This window comes from Erigeron canadensis, chromosome 1 (genome assembly GCF_010389155.1).
Source record: "Erigeron canadensis isolate Cc75 chromosome 1, C_canadensis_v1, whole genome shotgun sequence".
NCBI classification, from domain to species: Eukaryota; Viridiplantae; Streptophyta; class Magnoliopsida; order Asterales; family Asteraceae; genus Erigeron; species Erigeron canadensis.
This window is the reverse complement of record NC_057761.1, coordinates 42,863,548-42,890,520: the sequence shown is the minus strand read 5'-3', so window position 1 is coordinate 42,890,520 and position 26,973 is coordinate 42,863,548. Positions and strand designations below refer to the sequence as shown.

The following is a 26,973-nucleotide window of genomic DNA, read 5'->3' as shown; positions in this document are numbered from 1 at the left end:
TAGTTACTTAGTTATGGTCCAATGTTGAAAAAATACATATATACGAAGCTGAAAATATTGTTTAAAAGATTAGGAGGTTATGTACAATATTGAAGGGTAATTGGATGGAAACACCCTGATCCTATATACCATTGGTACCTATTAATTCTTCAACTCGGCTAGTGTCCAGGTGAATCTCAACCATTTAATAATCTCTTGATTATCTCAAATTTGTTTTTGGCAAAACTCAAACCCATGACCTCTCCTAAAAAGTGACGGCTAGTGGCCACTAAGATATTACCTAGTGATTTTATGTACAATATTGAATGATGAAACTACATGCATTTTTTATATTATTGATCGATACATGACGTAATATATTAGGCAATTATATTTAGAGAAGCCCTAACCTTTAAGATAAATTATACAATTGGGTTAATGTAAAATAAAATAAAAACTTCCATTAATCTATATTTAGCATCTCGTTATACAAAACTTTATCTTGTTACTGCTGGTCTAAGGATATATTTAAGCCATCTGATAATCTTTTGATATACCCCCAGCTTTATGATCCAATATTAAGATTAGATGACTTTTAATTTTTAAAAATATTGAAAAGATGTAAGATTTTCATTTAGCACCGTTAATATATTTTTACGAAGACTACTCACTTAACATTATCCACCTTTAATCAATTAGTTAGAGTACTCACTACAAATACTTTTACTCTGCGGCCTCCACCACAATCATCGTATTGTGTGAATTTCTTGTAGTACTTCCTTAGTATTTAATGTATAAGTATAGCTAACACGTAATCCAAACTAATTTTCATTCATTTTCACTTTCATTCACGCACACACTCCATGGTTAACAAAGTCAAGACCAATATTATATATATATATATATATATATACACTTCATTAAAATAAAGGAATGTGTATAGTAACCGCCCACGTGATGCGTTATTATTGGCTCACGTTATAACATGTATCACTATTCGGATTTTACCGCATTGTATTCCGTTCGAGTTTTTTCTATTACGGGTTATCTTTTGGTTTTTTACACATATTTCCTTTTCGTTCATCCAATCTTTTTGTGACACACCCTATACCACTATTCTCATTTTGCTCCATTGCATCCCGCTTGAATTCTCAATTGATATATATTGAGGATTTGTCAAATCACAACGCATTCGGATTTTCTAACTATGAGTTACTTCTTGGTTTCTTACACAATTTTATAAAACTTGGCCGAGTTAAAATTCGTCCACATCATTGAACCTTTTGTACATTTTTAAACAAACATATCTATGACAAAATGATTTTTTATGAGGCGGTTGAATGTTCAACATTAAAAATAACTTAACCGTTTCAATAAGATGATTGAGGCCTCGCAACACGGGGCGAAAAAATTACTAGTTATGACTTATGAGTATGGGGATTGGGGAATATATATGTGGATGAGTAAAAGACTAAGTAAATTAAGCTTCTAATAGGTGTTATTGAATAGATTTATAACACCAACTATATCTAGCCCATTTGCATTGCTAATTTGCTATTGTTTAGTAAGTTATCAAATTTGAAATCCTCCAAGAAACCGTTCATTCTAGAAACCTCAAAACAAATTTTTTATTAAGATGATAATCTTTTATTATATTAAAACACAGTTGCTCTAATAACTTATCAACCAATCACAACTCTCGATTTCTTAAATTTGACTTTTGCTTTCAATTTTGACTTTAATTTACACTTTTTTGTTTTACATCACAAATTTACACTTTTTACCCAACAATTTTAATATAATAAGTAAATAATAATAGTTAATATATATACGATACAATAATAGCTTATAAGTATCCGATAGAATAATAACTGATATATATCCAATAAAAAATAATTAATTCAAAATAGATGAAATTTAATGTAAATATATTAATAACTATATTATTATTTTCTATTAAAGTGTTTAGTAATTGTCACGACGCATATAAAAAAAACATATAAAAATATAATTCATTATAGGAAAAAACATATACCATTATCATATTCTAATTGAAATATTTAAGATATCTTTCATCTAAAGATAAAATATTATTTCTAATAGTGTAAAATAAGAATGTAATACACCATATATAACAATAAAGCAAATAAAAAAATAGTGACCTATTATGATTTTTTTTAATGGTCAAATATCGCTAAGTATGTCACAGTTTACAACTTTGATGAACATATTATATTTTGTAATATTCAAGATCGTTAAACATGTCAGGTAAACAATTACGATGAAAATATTTTTAGAAAAAATTTCAATATAAAACTCAAAGTTTTGATATATTGATCAACTTTTGATTACTCAAAATAGTATATTAAATTTTAAACTATAATAAATTAACATCAAATATTGATAAGTCTGTAAGCCCAGTATATAATACACATGTCAAAAATCTAGTATGATATCTATGCATCATCCATTCGAACCTTTAGACATACAGTCCAAAAGTAATAATCATTAACAATTAAATGATGACTGGGATATAATTAAAAATTAACGTTAACGTAACAAATGAATAAAGAATAACAGTATAATATCGTAAAAAAAGTTAAAAAATATATGTAGTTTTTGTAACTGGTATATCATAACTTGGTTTGGAGATATTAAGTTGGCTAATATAATATATACTCATATGTATGAGTATTTATTGCATTAACAGAACATAAAAAAGGAATTCACAATCAAAAAGTAAGAATTTAAAATAAACATTTAGTAAATTAGCTATTTATTTTTAAATATATTACAATATTAAATATGACATATGACATCATAAATAAAATAAAACTATTTTGAAGAAAAATATAGATTTGCCACATAATACTTTTTCTATAAATAATCTTAGAAAACAATTTTTCTTTATTATATATAAAGATAAAGATAAAGATAGTATAATACCGGTTTAAAAATTAAAACCTGGCACAATATGGGCTTTACTTTCTGGGCCTTGAGGTTTTTCCATTTATTGTGGGCTAGAATTTACAGGAGCGGAAAACTCCCATCTTTTCATGGCTTCCCTTTTGTTCATCTTTAATATGAAAATTTGTGAAAATCTTTAGAGATGATTACATGATTTTACTCGTTTTGAATTTTGCATTCGTTGCTGAGTAAACTACAAAAAGTATCTTTTATGGTTAATTCTGAATCATAAATTTTATCTTTAAAGTTTAAGATTTGTAAAGTACTCATAGTTGGGGCTCTTAATGGATTCGAGTTTAGGTAGGTTGACGAGTTGATAGGTCAAAAAATATTTCATCATAATCTGACCTATTAAAAGTTTCATGTTACAAATTTCAATCATGAATCACAACCTTTCAACCCGATCCTAACCCACCAAGCTGAAAAAGATTGGGTATGTTGGTCAAATGGGTTGACGGGTCAAGTTTGGGTTGGAGAGTCAAATGAGTTGATTTCTGGTCAAATGGGTCATGGGTTGGCAGGTCAAATGGGTTGGTAGAACAACCATTAATAAGGTTATATAAACTTAAATTATTTTAGGGTTGGCGGCTCTCCTTGTTAACCTATATGGTCAATCGGAACCAAACCAAGAAAAAAAAAATCAGGTTATTAGGTTGATGAGTCAAGATTTCACAACTGTAATCCGATTTTTTCCGGGTCAATTTTAGGTTAGGTTGAGTATTAACCGTCCTATTCATAGTGTCCTTAACATGGTCTTCTTATTAGTTTATCATTCATAGTTTCATATGCAAACCACTGTTATCATTCATAGGCAGTAGTGTAAATGGTTTAAAATGATAGTTTTGGTTTAAAGCAATCATGAAAAACTATCACTGTTATACTTATTGATGATAATACTCAAATATCACATTTCATTGCAATACACCATTGCACTGATTGATAATATAGCCTATCTATCCCTCTCTCTTAATTACATCAAATGTAACATAATAATTAACACACAAAATTTTCACGTCATTACACAAAAGTATAAAAAGATATTTGCATGTCGAAATAAAATCAAAAGAATTTACCCTAGTTAGATAATACTCGTAGTAAAAGCTGGTACTCTGGTAGTAAGAAAGGGAAAAGAGGAATAACTACCCAAACAGTGGACAAAGAATAAACTGCAACAATATAAAATCTACACGACAAAACTAAACGAGAAAAATATGACATATTATTACTGTAAAATTGACTGATTTATGTTTTATGGGCATACCATATCTCAGAGAATATTATATGCTCCACTACAAATAACACGATATCAATAGTGAAATATTTTTACCCTCCCCATTTTAGTTCACACAAGTGCACAACCCATTCCAAATAATAAAAGCCATCGATCATCGCTTTCACTTAACACTCAAAATCACCTTAAAATATATGCAAACTAGATTATATTCCCGCGTAATACGCGAGCAATACTTATAATTCTACTTAAATGTTAATATGTGATAAACAAATATTTTGATAAATATAAATAAGAGATGTTAAAATGACAATGTTATCAATTTTAAATAAGTTATATTTGTTCAACCGAAAGTGTTACTAAATATTCTGGCAAGACACCCCAGTAAGATAAAAATATGTCAAATGACTTAGGCTAATTTGATATATGATTTAAAATTCAGTATTTATATTTGAATATTTTAATTATTTCTTAAGTATATTTTTACATATTAACGTATTCGTATTTCTTTTAATTATATGTTAATTCTTATATTGATAATGTTGTAAAATCCGTATATTTGACACGGATATAAAATTTAGTTAAAGTTGATTAAATATTTAAAAAGTTTAAATAGAAATAAAATAAAAAACCTTGGTTGATTGACTAAATCGTTAATTATTTAAAAAGTTTAAATAGAAATAAAATAAAAAAACCTTCGTTGAATGACTAAATCGTTAATTAGAAAAACAATAAATTTGACAATTTTGTGATAACATCACAATCTAATTTATTTACGACAAACAACATCTTAATGACTTCGAATAATAGTTATATTATTTTTATATTATTTATGGTATGGTATATTATAATAATTAAGCAGGGTATTTTTTTTGACAAACTATATAAAATATAAGTATTAATATTGTCATTTAACAAAGATGAAATACTTAAATTTGATCAAATGGTTATAAATCAAAGATAGATTTCATCCAAGGGTTTTTATTTGTTTATGGATGAATTTAACACCTTGTTATATATATATACTAGACTAGATTATTGTCCCGCGTAATACGCGAGTAAATATATTTTTATACTTATATATATGTAAAATATTATTTTCTTAATTAATAGTTAACAAATTAAAATATTCAATTTTACTTTATTAACATTTTTTTTTTACCTTGATAATTTCACAAACACTTATTGTGTTGCTCATTAAGTCTTACTGATTAAATAAATTATTCAATGCCAAAAGTTATTGCTTATCCATGTCATCACAAATATCTCAATGTCATTCGAAGTTTCATTTCAAATCATAAAAAATATCACACATGACACATTCTTTATATGGTGCCAAGGCATACAATCTTCTAAACCGAGTTGCATGATTGCCACCATCAAGCCAATGAACATTCCAAAATCTTGTTTTATTTTCACTCCCAACTGTTCTTTAATAACATCCTAAGGGGGCTAGCAATCGGGGGTGTCTCAGAGAATGAGGAACATATATTTTTCCATATATTATTACCATTTGTTTACACGGGAACGCAGACTCAGAACATCAAATCACATTGATGATTTTAAACCTCGCATAATTCAGATTTTAAACCACATGTCATATTCATTTGTACATATCAATGCTAAATTCAGAGTGTCCAGACCACTAAAACCTAAACCACCCACTTTTTTACCTGACAATTGCCTTCTAGTAGATCCATTACCTTTTCCGAGTTCGACCCCCCCTTCCTCCCTTACCCCATCCACCAAAAAAATGGAGTTGTGATCTTTATCAATCGAAAGAGAGAAAAATAATATATCCTAAATACTTTGAATTATCGAGTTAGAATATATCATAGACAACACATTAGTATTGAGTTTAGATTTTATTCTATAATAACTTTGTAAAATTTTTGAAATATAACCTTGGATGGAGTCCCACTCCAACTTGGTGAATCTTGTCTTATTTTCACTCCCAACTGTTTTTTAATAACATATTAAGGGGGCTAGCAATCGAGGGTGTCTCAGAGAATGAGGAACATATATTTGCTCATATATTATTACCATTTGTTTTATACAAGAACGCAGACTCTCAGAACCATGAATGACATTGATGATTTTAAATCTAACGTAATTCAGATTTTGAACCACATGATCAATGCTAAATTAAGAGTATCTAGACCACCAAAATCTAAACCACTCACTTTTTAACCTGACAATTGTCTTCCAGTAGATCCATTACATTTCATTTTCCGAGTTCGACCCCCCCTCCCCCTCCTCCCTTATCCCTTCCACAAAAAAAATGAAATTGTGATCTTTATCAATCGAAATAAAGAAAAATAATATATCATAAATATTTTGAATTGCCGAGTTAGAATCCATCATAGACAACGCATTAGTATTGAGTTTAGATTTTATTGTATAATAACTTTGCAAAATTTATGAAATATAACCATGGGTGTAGTCCGACTCCAATTTTTGTACAATTAAACTTTTTTAAGGGTATATTTGTAATTTTGTTCCTGCAAAATATTAATAAATAAAGAATACATACAAACGTTGACTTTGTTGTCATAAGTCTTTTCTTTAAAGTAGTACATCACTTGGTTGGAAACAATAGTCTTGAGATAAACCTCTCTATTGGTAGAGCAAAATTTTTAAGTTGTTTTGATTTTTAATAGAATAGGAAAAAAAAACAGGTTGGAAATTTATTTATTTTTTGTTTGGGTGAATGTACTATACATTGATGATCTAGTTGTTGATAAAAACGTTATATTTTTTTTCAAATTCTTTTATAATATTAATCACAATAGTCACGCATATTTACAAACTAAATTATATATCATTAATTTTGATAATTTATTTTATTTTGTTTAATAGAGTGCAACTTCTCTGTCACCACATGCTCCAAAATTGCAGATCAATGTTAAAAGTTGATGTTCTCAAAGTTGTCACTCACCTAAGCTAAACTCGGCCCTCTAAACACTGCCGTTGATAATTTGTCTAAACCAGACATTATATATATATAATATTGTAGATACAGGGTGTTACAACATTATTAATATTCAATTTTACCTTTTCATGGTTTAAAATATACTCCCTCCATCCCATTAAAAGTGTCCAATTTTATTTTGTCAAAGTCTTTCTTTTGTATCTTTGACTACAAATATTTTTTTATTGCATTATATGATATTTGATAACTTATACTCAATAAAAACATATTGAAATCTCTATCAACTCATATAACTTTCATCAAATATTATACATTGTAAATAAAAATATTTAAGGTCAAAGTTGCGAGACAAAGACTTTAAAAATTCAAAAGTGGACACTTTTGATGGGACGGGGGGAGTAGCTTATTATTTTTATAGAAAGTTGATCTATATATTTTAAACGAAACATATCTCAAATATTTCAATTAAAATATGCTGACTATTATTTTATTGGAATATATAGATTGACAATTAAATTGCTTAGAAATTTTAGTGTATAACTAAACTATTCGAGCAAAACGTTAAAACACAAGTGCAATGACAATGCAGACATATCCGGATGAATAGAAGTTATCCAAAAAAAAGAAAAATTTTACTTAGCGAGACCTCTGATAGATGATGTATCTCTTTTTTCAAAAGTGTGGTTAAATAACACATAAATATATATGAGAAACAATGACTAAGGTTTATTACAAAAGTGTCTGGTCACTGTAAAGAGGAATCTAATCGACGACTAATATAACTTCATGTTTTCTAGTGCTTTAATTCGTACCTGGTTAAAATTTGTCAACTTATGATATTATAAAATTTAAAATGTCATTAAATATATATAATATAATAATATATTAAAATAATAATATTAACAATTATTCTATTAGATATATAAATATTAGCTACTATTTTTGATTTTTGATTAAAATTATTGGATAAAAGGTGTAAATTTGTGATGGAAAACCAAAAAGTGTAAATTAAAGTTAAAGGGGTATATATATATATGTTAACTACTATTTTTGATTTCTTGATTAAAATTATTGGGTAAAAAGTGTAAATTTGTGATGGAAAATCAAAAAGTGTAAATTAAATTTAAAGAGGTATTTTTTGTATAATCATAAAAGTATAAGTATTAATATTGTCATTTAAGAAAGATAAAATAATTAAATTTGATCTAATGACTCTAAATCAAAGATGAAATCCATCTAAAGGTTCTTGTTTTTTAGGAATGAATTTATCACCTTGTTATATATATATTGGTAGATAACTAGCAAATGTATTAAGCGAATCAATATATTGTCTTAATTTGACATTTATTAGTTAAGATTTACAATTTTTAACCATGCATAATAAAGTATTACTAGTTCATACAAAGAAATTGATTTGGTACCGTTGTTTTATAATGTGTCTTACTCCGAAGCGAAACGAGTCACATCTCGACTCATGAGTAAAAAATAATTTATTTAATTAAATTTTCTTAAACCTATATATATATATACTTTAAATTTTGATTTTAAATCAATAATACTTTGTTTTTAGTTAAATTTATTAACATATAATAATACTATATATATTTTCACAAATACTTGTATACTATTATAGCATGGTACCCGCGCAATGCGGCGGTGGTCGTTACGACAAAGGTGTGGTGGTGAGGATGACTGTTAATGGTGGAGACGGCGTCAAGTAGTGTAGATAATTGATTAAAAAGTAATTAATGTAAAAGGTTAATATGTATATTCTAAAAAGTAAAGATTTTAATTTGATCATTATAGTTAAAGGTATAGTGTATGTGAAAATATTTTAAGGGGTGCTAAATAAAAATATTACATATTTTTAACACTTTCAAAAATAAAATGTTATTCTTTTTATAATATAATATAGATAGTATTATATATATAATAATCTATATTATATTATAACCTTTATCATCGGGTTGTTAAAGATGGTTTAAAGAGAGATTTATGTATATGGGTTGAATATATGTACGGTTGATATCAATGATGAGTTGATATAATGGTTTGGAGTTCCTATAGTGACTTATAAGTCTCATGTTTAAATCCCTATTTATCCAATTATTTGTAGGGCTTGACTTAGATAAGTATGAAGGGACAGAGTTTATCTTTACCAATCGACGTACTTTCGCGCGGATTAGTTGAGCTTTTTCCCGTTATTTACCTTTCAAAGGAAAAAAAAATGTACATACGGTTGTATGTGCGAGAGAAAAAAATAGAAAGAAGGAATGTGGTTTGGTGTGTGTATAGAAGCTGGAAGGAAAAGAGGTCAGATGAGATTCCCACATCAGAGAAAGGCACACCAATCATACAGACATGTTGATACTTTTTCTTGCCACTCCCTCTCGTGAACCCTCTGCCTCTCCTGCCTCTCCGAATATATACCCATCTCTCTTTAACTATACATACATCCTTTTGTATCTATATATTCTTTCACTGCTCTCTGCACGCTCCCCTACGCATTCGTCTTGTCGAATTTACTTTTCCCCACAACCGCCTTCCCCACCTCTTTTATTCTCGTCTTTTTCTAACATGATTTTACTAGCTACTAAATTAACCATTTAGAACCAATGTGTTTATGGTTCATCAATATAAGTTTAAGATGGAGTTTATGGTTCATTAAAATTAGTTTAAGATGGGAGCTAAGAGGCTTTAATTTGTCATATCAAAACATTAACGTTTAATTATTACATCAGGAGATACTAATTATTAATTTGTAATCAAAATCTGTGAGTACGTAAATATTAGCTCTGTGAATCGGTTTGGGGTGTCTAGTCAAAAATCTCTTGGTCTTACCTGACTCACTAAAAGTTTTAGATCAGGAATTTCAACTCTAGCCTGCAACCTGTCAATCTGAACCCAACTCACCAACCCGAAAAAATCAGGTTAACGGATTGATATCGGGTCAAACATGCCATATAGGTTGTGGGTGAATGAGTTGATTTTAAGTCAAATGAGTCGTGAGTTGTCAGGTCAAATTGTTTAGTGGGTTGGCCTATTAAAAAAAAGTTATAAAGGGCAACTCAAACCCAACCTGAAAAGAATCATGTTAGTAGGTTGGGAGATCAAGATTTCACAACACTAATTCGGTTTTTCAGGTATGGTTCCGAGTTAGGTTGAACATTAATAGTCTTAGTAATTATTAACTATTACTCCCTCCGTCTCATTTTAAGTGTCCTAATTGACTTTTTGAATACTTTTCTTTCAACTTTGACCATAAATATTTTTGCTTGTGTTATATAACACTTGGTATAAAATATATGAATCGATTGAGTTTTAAATGTAATTTTCATTGATATAACTTTCATCAACTAATATATCACACAAACAAAGATATTTACGGTCAAAGTCGGAATAAAAATATTTGACCAGTCAAAATAGAATAGAGAGAATTTATCACGATTATGTAGTTTATATATCTACACTTTACTGTCTTATATCTAGGCTTAATTAAACATACATGTATAAATCCCTCCAAATATTTATTTAATTTTATAAAAATGTGATAACATATTCGATGAATATATAAAAAAGAATGTGTACAAAACAAATGTCATAATACATGATGAGTTTTGCTAATGACAGCTACTAGGGTCATAGAGAGTATTGCTTATTACATCCGTTTCATATTAATGTCTACATCTCTATTTTATTTCATCTTTTATTAAATATCTATCTTCATAATTAACATATAAGTTTATCATTTTTTTATTTAATTACCCTATTACAAAGTTGGATCTTCATAAGTTTGTGAAAGAAAAAATGTTAAAAATGTAATATGAATTATGTAGTAGTCATATATAAATCAATAGGTTACTGGCTCATTGGTAAGGTCTTAGACGTTGGAGAAATCTACCAAGTTTTTAATCCCACTTCTTTGAATGTTAATGTGCTGTTTTGAAGTGCTAACTTTAAAAAAAAAATAGTCCTCTAACCATTTCTTAAAATTAAGTGTCTATTCAAATCCTATTTTTTTGGAGATTTTTTTGTGAGATTTAAATTCATTTGGAGATTTTTTTGTGAGATTTAAATTCAAAGCCTTATAATTATTTGATTAAGATTCAAATTTGATATATGAATTTTGACCTTAATTTTAATCTAAATGTCAAAATCATCAACTTTACCTATAAAGTTAATTATAATTTTAGAGGATCTCAATCTATAATTATTAACCTTATCTCACCTTTAAGATGTGTATACCGATAATGTGATTTTTAAATTTTTTTATGTTTTTTATTTTTTATTTTACCAACAATCAATTTCATGTTTCTAAAAATAATAAAGAAGTTGATATGTGGAAGACTTTGATTGCATGGGCAGTCACAATCTATTATACTAGGGTACAGATAGATTAGAATGAATAAAATACATACTAGGGGTTGGGAGGGAGAGAGATTGTATTGGATCGGAGCCTCCGCCATTAAAGGATTTGGAAGACCTCAACTCACTCATTCCCCCCGGCATATCGCTTCAAATCTACCTTTATACATATTTTACTTTTTTCAAATAAATAAATGAGGCTTACACAATTGTTTTAAAAGAACAAAAAAAAGTTAATTTTTGAATTTTATATAGGATAATTAAATCAACCTAATTGATATAATATATACTCATATATGTAACTTTTTTGAAGAGAAAAATGATATAATATGTAAACCTTACTAAACTAAATTTTTGCTATACGATAAAATAAATATATGTATAAGTGAAATGTAGAATTCAGAGATTCATATATAATTATAATAATAATCTAATTACTCTCCCGTTCCATTAAACTAGTCCACTTTTGAAATTGCAAAGTCAAATTTTATGAATTTTGACCATAAATATTTTTGTTTGTATTATATAATATTTGATGAAAGTCATATGAATAGATTATAGTCATATGAATTGATTGTGTTTTAAATGTATGTTTCAATAATATAACTTTTATCAATTATTATATAACACAAACAAAAATATTAATAGTTACAGTTGATAAATTTGACGTTAAAATTTTAAAATTAGACAAATTTAATAGGATAGAAAGAGTATTATATTATATCAAAAATGATGACCAGCCTTCTCAATTCATATAACTAGGAATCTAATTAGAGTACGTCAATTTTTGACATATGTCAAAGTTATGATGAGACACTTAGGGTGGAAGGAGTATGCCGGTGACCAAACCGGTATTGGTCGGTTACCGGACGTAACACCGCTTCGTGGTACCGGTACCTAATAGGCAAGGAGGAGGGTGGGGTGGGTTGTTCCTGGTTCCGTCTTCACCCTTGTATTTTAAAAAAACAATTTTTTTTATAATTTTTTGTTGTCGAGTGGAGAGGAGTGGGAAGGTATTTCATAGGAAAATGACGGGGAGGATAGAATAAAATGTGGGGAGGTACTCCCCCACCTTTAGATCCATTACACAATTTGATATGATACATTCATACCATTTTCCTCGACTTGAAAAGCATGAATGATATGAAATAAAAAGGAAAAAATAACACATATCTTTTTAGGCTTGTTATCTCCCCACCTCACCAAATTGAAACAAACATTATAGGTTTGATTGGTGTGCTTCAAATAAACCTAAAATGATTAACGACATGTTAAGATCTATAAGATGATGAAAATAGAAAAAATGAAATGAATCATAATCCATACACTCCATGAATTGGACATGTATCTATATCCAATCTAAAGTATATCGATCATAAAAACTTAAAAAATCCATCTTATAATAACGAGGATAAAACACGAGCAACCAATTAGCTTTAGATATAATGGAACAAAAATATAACTTAAACTTTTTTGAAAACTATTAATTTTAGGCTACGGGGGAACAAAATGATGAGATTATCAGACTTTTTATTAATGTTGACAATAAAAAAACGTGAGCATAAGTTTTTGACATAAGGGTGGGGGAGAGCTTGCCAACTCCTCCCCTCCCCTCCCCTTTTGCTAGGAGCACTTCGCCACCCCTCTCATCCCCTCGCCACCCTTTTCTATTTAATTTCATTTCTATTTATTTTTAAAACTAAAACATTTTATTTAATAATTTAAAACTACTACAATATTAAAAATAAAACAAACAACAAAATAAAACAACAAATCCAAACATCAAACTACAATATTAAAACGAAACGACAACACAATACATAAATAAACTAGCGATCGATGCCCGGGATGAATGTGCGATGAATATGGTCAATGAGATCCATCTTAAGATCTTCGTGATTGTCAAGAAATAAAGGATTGTTGAAGAAAGGGTTCATGATTTCGAAAATATAGATATATATATGTGTGTTATTTGTGTGTGTGAATTTTGTGTTGAAAGAAGAAAAAAAAAAGAAACAGATCGGTGCAAAAGAAAAGGAGAGGAAAGAAAGAAAGAAGAGAGAAAGAAGAAGGAAGGAAGGAGAGAGACGTTACTTTGTGGGCCCCCCTCTTTTTTTTCTAACGGTCAAAAACAGCGACACGAGAACCGGCACCACAGTGCCCAGACGCGTCCCCTCCCCACCGGTACCGGGAGGTCGGAGCAGTGTGCACACCGGTACCGGCTCCCTCACCTCTCGACTCCGTGTACCCTAATAGTCATGTTAAAGTTTTTATGTACATTGATATATCAAGCACATTCACCCAATGACCAATGGCTATATTGGTCAAGGTGCTTGTGATCTAAGAGTATGTATTTTATACTCTTATGAAATACTACCATACTAGTGTACGTTGGGGATTTTGTGCAAGAATCAAAATGAGGGCTTAAAATGTTGGTCAAAGTTTAAGGACAAACTTAATTTCAACACTTCAATTTTTAATTTGTTTTTCGTTTTTACTTATATATATATATATTTTTATTTATAAAAATGCAGCACATTCTCATCGACGACGGTGGTGTGTGTGCAACTAAATGAAGACATTCCTTGTGTATGTTATCATTTAATTAAACATTCCTTGTGTGCGTTATCATTCAAACTTTGTTAAACTTAAAAAATGTCTTTGTTTAAAACAAGTGGAGGGAAAAATTTTCCACATTCTTCTTGGTAGTCTCAAGGCCAAAGGCCAGAAGAAGCTTAGCTATAGGGGCCGGTTGCATATTTTTTAGAACTTATGGGGAAATGGTCACGTGGCTTGCATGTGCCCACTCAAAACCCAAAAGGTGGTGCTGGGTAATGTTGTTGTCATGTCATGCGAGACAAACTTTGGCCAGCTCTTCTGTCCATCTTAGAATTAGATTCCCCAATTCTTGTTTCCTTCTTCTTCTTCTATCACTACTACACAACTATATTATATTCATATCATTAATTTTATCCGATTTTCTGTCTCTTTCGTTATGTTTCTCTACTCCATTTGTTACCTCAAAAACTCAAAAATCCATTTGGTTTTGGGTAAATAGTTTGATTAATTAAATAAAAATGTTATATTATTTATTAACTGATATATATGATAGGACAATCATGCAACAATTACATATTAGTTTGTACATTATCAACCTACCATTTGTATTTATATGCATTGTCAACATATATTTGTTTATTGTATTTATTCTTTTCAAGGAACATGCCTTCCATCATACAAGGCTCTTTAGTTTATAACCTCTTGTGTTATATATTCCCCAAATCATATCACATATTCTTTAAATAACAATATAATTCGAAAGTCTAAGTTGTTGAGAAATTCCAAATTTAGTTCGTGAACATCTTTAGAAGAAAATAGAGATGCAAGTTTAATTAATTGAAGTCATATCCATAGATAGAGATCAACCTCGTGTCTAAAAGATTATACAATGTTGACGTGGAGAGTAGTAGAGTACATATAGTGGTACAATAATGTAAAATGACATTGACGAATTCATTTATCATAAAGGACATGCTTAGACTCGATATTCCGAGTTGAATATCAAATTATCAATGTTGTCCTAAAGTGCATAACTAACGTACTAAAGTAGAATCAAACTAGCGTTACATAAAAAAACTTTTTCTATATACTCGAATTAAATGTACAAAAATGATAATAATATATGTATGTTTTTTTTCCGTAAGGCAAAACATTTTTTTTCGAACATTCAGTCGTTATACGACATCGGGGAAACCTCATCGTATAATAGTGAAATCTTGCACGTACCCTAGACAACGAGATGTTGAGCACGAGCCGTTATAAGTATTATGACAAAACATTTAAAAGAAAAAAAATCAGCAAAGTTAATGATAATATAACCACATCTCAAGGGATCATAAAAAATACATCAACTGACATAAAGGAAAAACCCTCATTAATAAGTAGCCATTGTAACTCACATGAACATATAAACCAGATTCGGTCTCAAAGTATATACAAATTTTTTTTTTTTACTAGCAAATTTGAACACAACGACAATATAACTTTATATACCCAACTCCAATTCAAAGAAATTTGATTATTTGAGATATAACCCTTATTTTTAGTCTTGTAACATTTTTCTAGTACCGAGCCCAAAACCTTAAAATCCCAACTATATGATAAGTGTAAACTATGATACCTTTTAAACTGTTGTCTAATATGTTTTAAGACACATGGAAATTAGATTCGATGAACATGACTATGATACTTGATGATAGGCCATAGTCATAGACTTCCATATAAAGATCGTTATTGTAAAATCAAAAGTGGGAGGATGAAAAGAACATTGGCATGAAAAATAAAGGGACCACTTCTGTAATCCGGTCTATTTTATGTGGTTTGAAGGAAGCAAGTATTCTTATTTGCACAAACTCATCATCAAAAATCCTTAACATACTTTACAGTTTTTTACTCTTTCTTTCTTTCTCTATATCTCTCTTTTCTTTATTAAAACAAAGTTTCCTTTATCAAATCTTTCTCTTTCTTTTGGTTTTTCTCTCTTTAAATTTTATCCATCAAAAGTTTGTTTGTTGCTTTTTTCTTTTTGGTGTGTGTCATAAATCAAAGAATGACAGCACCAAACATGGCGGCGATCACTGCATCTCTTGAAAGGTCTCTTCAAAGTTTTTCTTTAAACCATCATAGCACCATCATCACCACAAGTGGCGCCGCCAGCCAAGATTCTCCGACCACCCATTGCCACCGCTCTTCGAATTCCGACGATGCCACGCTGGAACTCAATTCTAATATTACATTGCCTTACCATTGGGAACAATGCCTCGATTTAAAGGTTTGCTTTAATTCCTTATGAATTTATGATTCTTTTTTTTTTTTTTTTTTTATATATAATTGAGTATAATTTAGTGATAAGGGCATATTTAGTAACATGTTATTTATTTAGTGCTTTTTACATGTACAGAATAATTAATATTTAAATTATATAGAACAAATATTGATGGAATTTTGCACAATGTATAATAATTACATAAAATATACTACAATTATGATTAAATTTTGTTGTGTACACGTTAAATTTGAGTCTATATTGAATGTGTGACAACAATAGAAATAGTATAATAATTATCAATCTATGGATTACAATCTAGATAGAAAATTTTGAAACATAGATCTTGGCATAATTTCCAATTACTTTATGTTTGTTACTTTCTAGGAAAAAAGTGGTTAACTTTAACGTCCCAAATTTGTTAAAATAGTCTATGTGTCCCATAATTCAAAACAAGCTAAAAACTTTGAAACCCTAAAAAAGAGCACATTTGAGGTAAAAAAGCAAAAGGCTAAAAACTTTTTATAGGTACCCGTGATAGCTAAGTTTTTTATAATGTACTTATTTTTTTTGGTATAATTAAACTTTGTAAATATTGACCAAGGGTAAAATATACTAAACAGACAGGAGAAGTGTATTACATAAATTGGAGAACCGGGATGAAAACAAAGGATGATCCAAGAACGGTTGATGACGGCTTTTCGGGCTATTTTTATAGCGATGATGATGACGACGATGAAGCAGCAGATGAGGAAAGCTCATACGATGGAAGCGAGGAGGAGTCATCGGTTGAGTCCTCACCCGCTGCTTCATCGTCACGAAAACAAAAAGAAAATGAGGAAGACGAAAGTAGTAGGATAGGTGGGAACAATGTGTTAGTAGTGGCTGGATGTAAGGGATGTTTCATGTACTTCATGGTGCCAAAACAAGTTGAGGATTGTCCTAAATGTTGTGGTCAACTACTACATTTTGACCGATCCGATGATAACTAATCTTTGTTTTTTGTTTTGTGTTTTTTTTTTTTCTTTTCATTGTTTTTGGTTGGTGGAGGGATAATGAAAAAGAAAAAAAAAAAAATTAAAGATGAATATCAATCATCTTATTTGGGTGTTTTCTTATGGATCGAGGTTTCTTGTGTGGATTTTTAAATGAGATTAATTTATGGTACTAATTCTTTTGTGCATTCATGAGTTTTGCTTCTTCTATTAGTTTAACAAACCTTGTGATGGCTTTTAATTGTATATTATTTGTGTTAATTGTCATTTAAGTTTCAATGATCAAGTGTATCTAGAGATTAATATGTGATATCAAAGTCAACACCCTAATAAATACAAATTTAATCATTTAAGAGTAATGATAGAGACATGCCAACTTTTATTAACCATTTTTTTTAATGTTGTTTTTCATTTTATTATTATATGATTAGTGCATATCATCATAATATTTATTCACATTGTTATTTTCATTGTTTTGAAATAAGTATTAATTTTTAGGGGTTTGTTAAATACAACCTTTAGGGCTGTATTTAAGGTGCATAAATTATTATTTGTATATTTACCATAAAATTTAAGGTGAGCTTTTAATATGAAAGGTACAAGTTTTTTTATGCACGTTATTCATTTATCATTTCCCTAATTTTTAAGTTTTGAACATTTCAAAGTAAAGATAAGATCTTATTTGGTTAAATCAATATTTTACTTAAATTGATATGAAGCTAAAAACATGATAATTATATGATATGATAGTATAGATATAGTAAGAATTTATATATATGGTAAGAAAAGAAGAAAAAGAAGAAGATAAAAACATGATTGATTTGCAAGTAAGTCATTTGACATTTGATTTAGGTAGTTTATATACAAATCAACAACATAATTAAGTGATAATGGGAAGGAATAAAAAAAGGAGAGGAGAGGGAGAGGGAATAGGGGTGTTGTTTGTGTTTGTTATGTAAGTACTGGGGACAGCACCAAAAACACAGCATCAATCTCTATCCAACAGTGATGGAGTTGCAGTAGTACCGTACAAGCCTTTCTCTGCATAGATTCCTTCCTCTTTGGCTGTTTGTGAAAGGTTCTCTTTTTTTTCATTTTTATAACCATCTCTTTATCACTTGGTCAAAACCTTTATATTCTTTTTTCCTTTGTATGAAAAACTTTGATTTCATCAAGCTGTGTTGTATAAAAAGAATTATTGTACTTATATGTATTATTTGAATAATGAAGTTATATGATATATTGTCATTGTTTGAAGGACGACCTATCATTAGCTATATACCTAGTTATATATAGTTTGGACCATTCATTGATTTAATTGTTCCCATGCAAATTAAATTCAAGAAATAATTAGTGTCTAAATTTTACTAATCATAAAGCTAGGTTCAAGCATCAGCTGTTCCAGTTAGTAATTGGCTGATAAAAGCAGTAATGTGATTGTCTAGAAAAGCTTAATATATGCTCAATGGAATGTACTTCCTATGGTTGAGCACTTGCCTTATAAGCAAGAGGTCTTGGGTTCAAGACTTGGGATGTACATAGGAAGTCTTCCTATGAAGGCTTGGCTTGGGTATACTCATGTTCAAGTCTGAGGGGGCAAGGTTTACCTCTATTGATAGTCGTGCCTTCGGGCGGATTAGTAGGGGGTTTTCCCCCATCGGGTATTTGAAATAGGCATTTCTACTTCAAGGGAGCTCTCTATCGTGGACCCGGTTAAGACAACGTATGCTAGACCTCCCGCTGTCGAATCGCGACACGAAGTTTTCAAGCGAAATTCGCCTTTCAAAAAAAAAAAAAATGCTCAATGGAATGATCTTTACCAAAATGTTTTGTCGCACGATGTGAACACCTTCCAAGCTGATCTTCAATGAAAACACCACGGCTGACTCTTGAAATTCGGATTATCTCACCATTTTTGCTATTTAATTCAATTCGAGGTCTCAAATTACAGATATCAAACGCTCCATTCCCTGACCAAATCCGACGCGTGCTTATGAACCAAACAGTTAAGAGACAATCAAACACCTTAAAACATGCATTAATCATGGTTCAACATGACTAATATGGAGAACTCCAACTTAAGAGCATCTATAACCCGAAAAACTTAAGTATAATTGACATTTGACACATACTACATTACTACTCCAAAATATAATTAAATACAAATTAAGGTTTATTGTGTGGGTAGGAGAATGCATAAAAAAGGGTTAATGTACGAAACGTTGAAGAAAAGTGTAAACATTGGCACTGATGAAACAATGTAAATGATAAATCCTCTAATTAGCATGCATATCCTCTTAATTAATACGAGTAATCCTTATAAGGTTACAATTTATGATACATGTAATCATATAATTCTCTTTCATCGTCATATATTTTGATTTTGTCATGTGTAATTAACTACAGTAATTATCTTGTTGTTAAACAACACCAGTCTAATAGCTATACTATTCCAGAATTGTCATATGGTATAGTAAAAGACATGGAGTACTACTCATATGTATTTGTGAACACCTCTGGCTAGTGGATATATTGGTACGGACTTATAAACTATTAGTTAGATCGGTAAAGTCGTCCTCGTCATCTTAGATGGGTATTTATGAACCACTGATGAGTCTATATATCTTTTATTTTTTTGAACACTGATCGATGAGTCTATCTAGCTAGCTATCTGTTTATTCATTCATTAATACAATCAGTTAGTTAATGGAATCAGAACTTGTAATTAAATATACAAGACACAAGATTTCTCTGATACATGAAAGAAATAAAAAAGAGAGTTGGTTTTAACGGAAGTATATATGCGATAGTTTCAGATCGTTGTAGTTGAAGTCTTGTTTGGGTACTAATTTTTGTAGTACATATTTTTGAAAATGGCGTAACGTCTACAGTCTACTATATATGCTTCTGCCGAATCTAAATATATATATATATATATATACATGGATGAAGGAGCCTCATATTTCAGTGTAATTCTCTCTAAGGAGAAGGCATCACAACAACATATATTATTTGATAATAAATAACAAAATATCAATTAATTTCGCACGTCTCCTGGAAGCTACTTGTTTTGTGTGTTGGTGGTCACTTTGGAAACATCGAAACCATGTCATTCACCAAGCAAGTGAAGAATCGAGCAACGATGTGTTCCAGTCTATCGTATCTCTAGCTTATTTTTGGATTTCCACTGGTGATAATAAATCTAGTATGTCATGGTCAACTTGGGCGATGAGTCCATATTTTGTACTGTAATGGTAACTTTTCCTTTTGTACTTTGGCACCTTGCCAAAATTTTGTTTTAATAAAACTTCAGCTGTTCAAAAAAAAAAAAAAATTCCATAATATTCAGACGTGTTCTTTGTGTCGATATAGAAAAGCAAAAGGCCGGGAAAGAATTGGTGTGATGGTTGGCAGGATGATTCTTGAAGTTGTGTCATGTCAATTATTGGTGCATGTCTACTCTGGGTATTGAACAGCGCTTCTGGTTTTAACTATAGTGTTTGATACTATACTATTTGTTCATTCAAAGTATCCACCAAATTCTAGAATGTTTCTTTTGTTGTTTCACTGTGCTATATATTCAATTCTAAATTCTATTTGATGAACAAGCTTAATTACCCCCTTTCCAAAAAAACAAGCTTAATTACCCTGCAAATCTTTAGTTGGATGATGACCATAATATAAATCCCAATGTTAATGCGCTTTCATTTTTACAAAATATATATAATTTCAGTAAATTAGTTCTATATATACGGAGTATATAATTTCAATAAAATTAGTCAGCAAATTAAACTTAGCATATGTGTGAAACTTGTAATATACCGGTCTTAAAATACGAATAACACATAATTTGATCCACAAAATGATTAAGAATCAAGTAGACAAACTTTCTTAAGAACATTCTATAATCCTTTTGACATATAAACATGCATGTGTGATTTTTAGGATCTCCAAGATTGAGAGAGGGGGTTAAAGACGAAGAAGAATTCCCTGTTTATTTTTATCCAAGCTGAACTTTATTTATAATACAAGATGCAAGATGGGTAAAGTCCATTGGACTGATAAATTTATGTATTACTCGTACTTATGAGATTAGCACTCTTTGATTGCAGGAGAACATGTAGTCCAAATGTCTATTGCAAAACTCGAGCTTAAAGAGGGTCCAGGTCAAAATTTGGATTTGTCAAACTCAGTTTAAAGTGGGTCAAAGTCAAAACTCGGATTCGTCCCAGACTCCCAGGCTATACGATTGTTTTTAGTCTTATTTTGGTTCAAGCTTTGGCAAATAGCTTGGAAAAACCAACCATTTCAAAAAGAATCTGATAAATGTAACGCATGATTTGATTAATATACCATAACTAGGCATAATCTGCTTTTACAAATGTTGTATATTAATCGAATTTTGTGGTACTTGTACCAATTCCCTTTCAAAAAGCTAGAATTCAAGCTTTGTAAATAATAATGTGAGCATGTTTTAAAATAGCAACACATATTTCCTTTTGAGGTAGAAACATGCCTTTCTGTTTTCAAGTAGCATCAATGCAAAGGAGTACTCAAATATTTTTCCTTCAATAACTCATGACAATCCATTCGTTCAACAGTAGTCAAGGTACTCTTACCATCTCCATCAATGATACATGGGTTCGAATCCTATCATAAATAGTATGCTGAGTAATTACCATATAGAGAAAGAAGAAAATCTAGAGACACATCCAGGGCGCACGTTAAAAAAATGAGTAAAATGTTCATTTTAAAACTAAAACTTACGTGAAAACAAAAAAAGGACCAAACACACTATGATTTGAAACTTAAAACAATGTGTTTATAGTTGCACACCACCACCACCATCATCTCTCTCTATGCTCACTCTCATTCGGTGACGCCATGCCAGAGCTATGGCAATAAGGGCAACGCCCGTACCTTATCAATCCCCCACTTTGTATATTGGATTGTCGCCCATCAAATCCACACCATTCTCATATGTGTTTGACTTTCAACCCCTTTAAAAATGCCTCGAGGTAGGCTATCGAGAAGCGCGAAGCCCCCAAAACGACACAATCGTTTGATTAACTATCACGTATCCAAATTTTTCGGCAATGATGGTGGTTGTGGTGGGCAGCTATAAATACATTGTGTTAATTTCAAATTATAGTGTATTTGTCCAATTTTGTGCGTTCACACAAATTTTAGTTTTCCAAATGATCATACTCTAGAAAATGATAAGTTATGAGTATTTTAAAATATCTTTCATATATGGATTTATCATATTTTTATGTCATAGAAAAATTTATCCCCCATCATATAGAATCGATCAGACTCAATCAAGTTAAATAACTTAAAAACTAGTTTGTGATTATTACTAACAATAACTCAAAATAAACTCAATCTCACTGACAAATTCAGGTTAGTTGTGTTTTACGTAACTCAACTTTAGGAAAATATTAAATCAATATAAATAATATTTTAACCATCCATATTTTTTATCAAGATGAATAATTTATAAAAATTTGTCACGCTTTTATCCATTAAAAAAAGTGTTAGAATTTTAAAAATCTACAATTTTTAGTGTGAACTCATATTTAGTCTCTCACACAACTTTCGTCCACACTTCATATTTGTGGCACAAATTTCACATTGTCACAAGAATAAAATCTCACATTTTTTGTATGGATAATTTTTTTACACATTTCTAATTCAATATAAATGTACACATATACATCAACTCTTTAACAAATTTTTCATAGGAGATAGCTAGCCCAATCAAATTAAAACCCGGCCCATACAATACAAACATAGATAAAAATTAAAATTAACTAAGACGTAAATCGATAATCAACCCACGTCCCTGGTGGTTATCGATGTAGCAAAAATGTCTCAAAATCGAATCCCTACCCATCAATATTGTTGTGATCGATCGATGGCCTCGTTAGGGTTTGAAAATGGCCGATAATTTAACCTCCTCCATTTACAAATTTTCTTCATCCGTACAGGTAAATTTTGATTTACCACCTACTGACGCAATCATCATGAAATAATAATAAAGAAACATTCGAAATCCTCAATTTCAACGAAATAATCTTTGTCAGGTATTTTTCCACAAACCAAAAATATCAAATTCCGAAGACCATAACCCTAAAACATTCGTCAAACACCAAAATCACTCGATTTCCCAAAACATAAAAATGGTTCATCTGCCAGAAACAGTCGTAGAAACGATCATAAACAACCTAACAACCAACAGCGACCGCAATTCGGCATCCTTAGTGAACAAAACATGGTACTCGGTCGATAGATACAGTCGTCGCGTTGTATACGTATCGAATTGTAACGCGATATCGCCACAAAGAGTGATAGACAGGTTTCCAAACCTCCGATCACTTACCTTGAAACACAAACGTGGGGTTTTGTCGTATCCACCGATTTTAGTCCCTGATCACGATCCATCGTTTGATCCATGGGTTGATGTTTTGTGTAATAACTGTCCGTTGTTGGAGAGACTTTGGTTGAAGAGGGCGCGTGTTTCTGATCAGAGTCTTGTTATGATATCGATTCGGTTTGCTAAGTTTAAGTCGTTGAGGTTGAATTGGTGCAGTGGATTTAGTGTTGTTGGTCTTTCGGCTATTGCTTCCAGTTGCTCGTAAACTCTCTTACTCTTTTCGGTTTTTTGTTAGTTGTTATCTTGGAATATGGTTTATGTGACTTTAAAAATCTTTTAGAATAAGGTTTATGTGATTTTAGCCGGATAAGCTTAGGTTACAATCATTTGAGGAAATTAAGTTACCCATTAGTGTGATATAATAGTACAAAGTAGGTTGTTCAATTAGTGATATGTTATCTTGGAAAAAGGACGGAGAAACTTTTATTTTGTGGTCCTTCGGATCATATCCCAAGGACCAGCTCCACGCCTCCACCGGGCAGTCTTTGGGTGCTACCCTGTTCAGCGGGAACGAATACATTAGTGTTGTAACTTGAATATACTTGTATGTATCCTGTATAGTTATCTAGAAGTCACACGATGCATTAGAGTAGTAACTTGGATATACTTGGATGTAGAATTTCCTGTTTCCCCCTTGTTATAACAAGATCCTTTACTGATCATACTAATATTATAGGAAATTTATTATTGTAAAGTACAGAGTACTATAGTTCTTGTGTTTTGTTACAAATCATAATAATATTGTTACCAAATACCAATCACCACAACCTTTATCTCACGTTTTCATGATGTATTAAATTTATAAACGTCAGGCATTGATATAGGAATGTGATTAATATATTAATAAAGAATGAGTCAATTGCAAAGGATCACAACCTTCTTTGTGTTTTTTTTTTTTGGGCCAGGGGGATATTAAAAGTTGACTCTGATTACGTTTTAGGGAAAATTTTTTCTAAATGTTGGTAATTTTAAAGCTTATATCGCAATATGGGTATATGTATGTATCATCTTTTTGTGTTATAGTGATAAAAAGTAGTTTTATTGATGTTATCTGTACTACCATTATAATATGTGTAGGATTCTTGAGGAATTTGAAGTGGACAGATGTAATGTTATGGATAACACCAGCCGGTTGCTTAGTAGCTTTCCAGAGACTTTGACTTCACTTAAATCGTTGAATATATCTTGCGTTAAAGGATTAGTGAATCCGATAGATCTTGAGCGGTTAGTTGCTAGATGTCCAAAGTTGACGACTCTGTTGTTAAACAAAACAGTGTACGCTAACACTATTCAAAGAATCTTGAGTCAATACTCACGATTTGTGCACTTGGGTGTTGGATCTGCTAATCAAAACTTGGAGATTCTTCTACCTTATTTTCTGCTATCGTTAGCATTAGGCAAATGTCAATTCATTCAAAGCCTCTCGTTTTTCTACCTGATTCCCACTAAGTTAATGCATGCCTTTTATCCAATTTGCCCAAATCTGGTTGCTGTGAATTTGAGGTATTCTGCAGTGACTCCTAACGAGCAAGTCAAGTTTATTTCAAAATGCCCCAATCTTAGACGTTTATCTGTAAGTTTGCATTTGTACCTAAAGCTCATTACTTTTTTTAATTGTTGCTTATACCAGTGGTCATAACTTAATTTGAGTTTCAGGTACGAGGTTGTATTGGAGATATAGGTATTAAATCTGTGGTCAATAGCTGTGAAAACTTGGAAGAGTTGAAGGTATACCATGATACAGAAATTACTGGTGTGTCAGAAGTGGGTTTGATTGCGATATCCAGAGGGTGTCAAAAGCTTAAATCTTTAATCCTATTTTGCAATCGAATGACGAATGATGCCCTAATAACTTTTGCCAAGAATAGTCCAAATGTTACCTGCTTCAAATTAATTATTTCTACTTCCAAAATGCCAGACCACATGACTCTTCAAGCATTTGATCACGGTTTTAGGGCAATAGTACAATCATGCAAGAACCTCAAGAAGTTGGGACTCTCGGGACTTGTAACCAATGATGTTTTTCTTTATATTGGAATGTATGCAGAAAGATTGGAAGAGCTTTCTGTGCTCAATGGAGATGAAAGTGATGCGGGCCTTCACTATGTGTTCAATGGGTGCAAGAGTTTAAGGAAGGCGGAGATTCGTCATTATCCTTATGCTGATGATGCAAGTTTAGCTGCTTTTTATGGGTATTGAAATAAGCTATGAGATTCCTTTTGATAAGTTATTGTGAAACTAAATTTTTGCGTTTGTTAAACCGAGCCTTAAGGCCTTAAACGTTGGTGATATATAGACATAGCAATTAGTTATCAAAGTTCTTATATACTTTTAGTTGGTTACATGATTCTGATGCTACTTTTGGAAATACAAGTATCTAGACTATGCTTTCTAGCAAGAGTTTTACATCAGAATAACACGTTATTGACTCTACTAATGGCTACACTGAGCTGCTGATTGGTTGCAAACATACACACGCAGAGTATTGAAACCGCACCAATGCTGCTGAAGTTTGAGCCATTCCCAGATTTGGTGGTGTTATAGCCATAAGGTTTCGTCACAGTATTCATGAATAACTTTGTCCACATGAGGACTCAGTTTATAACTCTACAGTGCGCATCAAAAATTTGTGTGTCTATATGCAGTGTAAAATGCAGAGTCAATATAGAAACAGGGGCATTATTAAAATAGCAAGGAATCAAACTGGCTACAATGGATAAAGAAAGACATCCACCAACAATTTGGTAATGTCAAAAGTTTTATGCTACTTTGAGTTTTGATCAAGTTACACTTTGGCATCACTACTCACTAGTTTCATTTTACTGTAAAGAAAATTTGTATTGTGTATGGATGCTGACTAGTGGTCGAAGTAGACAACGTTTGTATATCTACTATGCTATTTTTGCTAGATTCCAAGGGTGTGAGCACCTCTGCCTATCAAAGATTTTCATTAGATTGCCAATGTTGATTGAACCCATAAAAGGAAATGCAAATCATTAAGATTATAAGGAATCCTTGAACTAGAAAAGCCTCTCACTTCCTAATGCAAGTAGATTCAAAAGAAGTGAATCCTATTAACTCTCGATCCGCAAAGTTCTAAAAGGGTACGAATCCAAATGAACCATAAATGACAAAACTTCTTGATCCATACGTAAGGGGTCGGGGTGAGAGTTTACTTATCATGTGTTCTTAGACTAGAGTACTTTGACGGTGCGGACGATGCTCGTTTCAAAAGTCATCTTT

General features: G+C 30.8%; 2 protein-coding genes across 2 annotated transcripts; both read left to right on the top strand.

The window, feature by feature from the left end:
* Nucleotides 1–15,908: 15,908 nt before the first annotated feature.
* Nucleotides 15,909–17,482, top strand: LOC122584978. Its single transcript, XM_043757072.1, has 2 exons — nt 15,909–16,305; nt 16,923–17,482. Exons 1-2 carry the CDS (start codon nt 16,084–16,086, stop codon nt 17,289–17,291), a joined length of 591 nt encoding a protein of 196 aa, XP_043613007.1. The 5' UTR covers nt 15,909–16,083; the 3' UTR covers nt 17,292–17,482.
* Nucleotides 17,483–23,360: 5,878 nt separating this feature from the next.
* On the top strand, nt 23,361–26,054 carry LOC122581290 (transport inhibitor response 1-like protein Os04g0395600). Its single transcript, XM_043753494.1, has 3 exons — nt 23,361–23,931; nt 24,808–25,303; nt 25,387–26,054. Exons 1-3 carry the CDS (start codon nt 23,477–23,479, stop codon nt 25,927–25,929), a joined length of 1,494 nt encoding a protein of 497 aa, XP_043609429.1. The 5' UTR covers nt 23,361–23,476; the 3' UTR covers nt 25,930–26,054.
* Nucleotides 26,055–26,973: the final 919 nt, after the last annotated feature.

What these genes read in the sequence shown, in the direction of transcription:
- LOC122584978 (XM_043757072.1), top strand. Translation starts at nt 16,084, where the DNA reads ATGACAGCACCAAACATGGCGGCGATCACTGCATCTCTTGAAAGGTCT. An exon ending in AACAATGCCTCGATTTAAAG is followed by an intron (nt 16,306 to 16,922) that starts GTTTGCTTTAAT and finishes TATACTAAACAG; the next exon opens with ACAGGAGAAGTGTATTACAT.
- LOC122581290 (XM_043753494.1), top strand. Translation starts at nt 23,477, where the DNA reads ATGGTTCATCTGCCAGAAACAGTCGTAGAAACGATCATAAACAACCTA. An exon ending in GCTATTGCTTCCAGTTGCTC is followed by an intron (nt 23,932 to 24,807) that starts GTAAACTCTCTT and finishes TAATATGTGTAG; the next exon opens with GATTCTTGAGGAATTTGAAG. An exon ending in CCAATCTTAGACGTTTATCT is followed by an intron (nt 25,304 to 25,386) that starts GTAAGTTTGCAT and finishes TTTGAGTTTCAG; the next exon opens with GTACGAGGTTGTATTGGAGA.